This window comes from Frankliniella occidentalis, unplaced genomic scaffold (assembly GCF_000697945.3).
Source record: "Frankliniella occidentalis isolate FOCC.00 unplaced genomic scaffold, Focc_3.1 Scaffold77, whole genome shotgun sequence".
NCBI lineage: Eukaryota > Metazoa > Arthropoda > Insecta > Thysanoptera > Thripidae > Frankliniella > Frankliniella occidentalis.
In genome coordinates, this window is record NW_026267207.1 from 619,212 (window position 1) to 622,382 (window position 3,171).

At 34.5% G+C, this 3,171-nt stretch overlaps 1 protein-coding gene across 8 annotated transcripts in view; it reads right to left on the reverse strand.

The window, feature by feature from the left end:
- LOC113207199 (cholinephosphotransferase 1) overlaps window positions 1-3,171 on the reverse strand; it is an 18,920-nt gene that overhangs the window by 1,247 nt on the left and 14,502 nt on the right. Inside the window, exon 11 of one of the 8 annotated variants that reach the window (XM_052268821.1) lies at window positions 508-1,103. The exons of the other annotated variants lie outside the window; for them this stretch is intronic. Within the exon in view, the coding sequence (XP_052124781.1) occupies window positions 976-1,103 (128 nt within the window). The 3' untranslated portion in view covers window positions 508-975. Of the gene's footprint in view, window positions 1-507; window positions 1,104-3,171 lie in introns of those variants that run through there. 8 annotated transcript variants of the gene reach the window in all.

A 3,171-nucleotide genomic window follows, 5' to 3' on the forward strand; every position in this document is an offset into this window, starting at 1 on the left:
CGGTGATGCTCCTCACGAAGTACGGGGGCGGCATGGGAAAAAGTCCCACCGAGGCGAGGCGAGGTTTAACTCATGAGCCGCGGCAGGATTACTCTGGGGTGTACATTTCTTGCACGAGGACTTTCAAATGTATTTTTGTCGCGAAAGGGGGAAAAAAACTAGTGGTATAGGGAAACAATCATTTTCCCAGACATGTGAGACTTTTCGAATCCTACTCACTGAACTACGCACGTATTATTCGCCCCAGTCAATGGGAAAATCCAAATCAAATCAATACAAGAGATTACATGGCTGTGTTAATCTTTCTTTGAATCAACCGAGCCAACCCTTTTCCGCCATGATGTTATTAGATTAAAGCAAGAGATTAGGCAAGTGTGTGATAAAATAAGAGTGGTGGTGCACAAGCCACAGAAAATAAAGAAGGAATTTTGTTTTTGAACATGCTTTGAGGAATTGTCAGTCTAATGTATGTTCATGGTACCATTGACAGGAACAAACTAAAATATCTCTATTTTAATCATATATTTGTTCCTAAACGACAAGGCATTACAACAGTATAAAAGAAAAAAAATAAATTAAACAGGAGATTTGTCTACATCACAGAGGGCCATGTATAAAAGGCAGGATGTAAAAAACGACAAAACAATGAAACTACCGCAAATTAAGCACTAACAACAACATAAAAACTGATAGACTTAAGTTTTCTAGGGTAGCATACCTTAATGGTACCAACTCCATGCAAACAATTACTGAGATCATATCAAAGTTTAGAACACATGACCAGCTGAGGAGGAAAGTTCATACCAGTTTTGCCATGAATCTTGAAATAAAAATTAACATTCAAAGTAGCACCCTTCAGGTACAATGACAACTTCTAAATTACTCATACAAATGTAATGTGACTTGGAAGTCACATATTTCTTGAAAACTCAGATGTAAAACTGATCATATCAAGTAGAATTTGCAGTGAACCAGTTATACTGAAGTTGGGCTGTTGGTCCTATCCTGCGCCAGGAGACACTTTCTCTCATTGATGTCAGTCTCATTGTCGGAATCAACTATATCTTCGATTGCAGAAACAGAGGCTGGTTGTTCTAGGCAGACTGTAAGGGAAAAATCAGTCACAGTACAGCGTTATGGACATGTAATGAATTTCTTCAAAAGCAAGCTTCTTAAATATCAGCTTTAAAGAAAGGAAAAAAAGACAGCAATTGTAACAAAAACATAAATTAAAATATTTTAAAACAAGAGAGAAGAGATCTGAGAAAGCATTATGATTACGAGAAAACATATTAATACACCAAAAAGGACAGGAAGGAGAAACCATTAAGTTTAGAAAAATAATTGTATATGGAATGAAACCGTTACAAACTACTTGCTCAAAGGAAAGAGACCTCATGAACATTAAAGGGCACCAGCTAAGGAAAATACACAAATATTTCACTCAGGATGACAGTGGGCATGCAAGGGAAAGAGGAGCTGAATGAACCCAACCACCACTGACTGTTTATCCTACTGTTCCTTTCTGAAAGGCGCCTTCACTTTGTTATCACAATTCTTAAAAATTAAAAATAAGCTCAGGCTTCAGCACATTATTGACAAATCTTAATATGAGGACTGAGGATATAATTTTGCTAAATCGGAGGAATATATCAGGATAAAAGAGAAATAAGAACCACAATGAAGGAAAAGGTAAGAATTCATGAATCCATATTTATAAATTTTCAAATATATTTCAATAATTAATATAGTACTGAAAGGCACATCCTACATCAAACAACACAAATAGACAAGTAAAAAGATGTTGCTCTCACCAATATTTTGTATGACAGATTAATTGTAATATTGAAGCATAAGCCACAGAATCCATTACTGGACACATCAGTAGGTTACATTTACTGGCTGGATTGAACTCGGTTGAATTTGATTGAAGCATGGCTCTTCCGAATCTCCATATCTCATGCTAACAATGTAAATAAAATCTTCATATGCAACAAAGTAAGATAGATGAGAAATAGAAGAATGAATGCCAGTCTTCAATGCTCAATTTAGACTCATTAGCATAAAATCAGTACATTTCCTAGCAAAAAATTAAGACAAGTATCAACACTTAACCTTAAGATCAACAGAGTAATTACATCAGTTGCATTTAAATCCTAGTAGCCATTCAATCAGAACAAACGTTACGGAAAAGTGGGAGACATTGAAGATAATATATAGTTGTTGTTTCACCCCAATTTAAAAACTGATAATTCACATTTAATTTAAATTAACTTATGGTCATGGTTCCACTGGACAGCAATCATATAGTATGCTAGAGAGATGGAAATCAACTAAAGAGAGACCTTGAGAATAGACTGTAAAGATCAGAAATACTTGCTCCCAAAACCAGAACTACAGCTGGCTATGCTAACTTGGCAGTTGTATCATGAAACAATACAGTGTATATGTTTTATATATAAAAAAAAAACAATTTCATCATGAAAAGAGCATTAGAAATCTCTCAAATTGTTATTGATCAATATCTTTATCCACTTACCACAGTTGCACACTCTCTGTCATGGAGTACTGCTAAGACACAACCTTCTCCATTAAAGGACTACATCATTAAATTTTTATTTATTTTTTGCACTTTTGATGCTTTTAGACCTGACCAATTTACCATATGTTTGAGCCTCTTTGAGTGATAGACAAAATTACATGAGTAAAAACTAAAAAAAATGGACTAAGAAACAAATTCATTTTGAGCTAATCTTTGCATGATTTACTTTAGATGCAGCAAATAGCACAAGTGATGAATCCCCAAAGTTAATGCAGTCAAAATCCAGAACATCCCAATTGCATAACTAATTTAAGGAAAACATAATTCAGACAGTCAACAAAGGGTATTCAATTAAGTACAAAAAATTGTAGCACTGAAAAGGATTGATCAATTGGAAACAGAAAATGGTAAAGTAAGTAACATTTTAGGAGGCAGTCTTACAACAAGTGTTAGTAGCTGCACTTAACAAATCAAATCAGGCTTGAACAGGAACATTACAAGCAGGCATTACGACTAATATTCATCAATAAAAATTATGCTTCTTACATCTGACCGATATTAACAACACACTTTCAAAAATACTTTACTCAGCCAATCCAATCGATAATACTCATCAAAGAGCTTTGAAT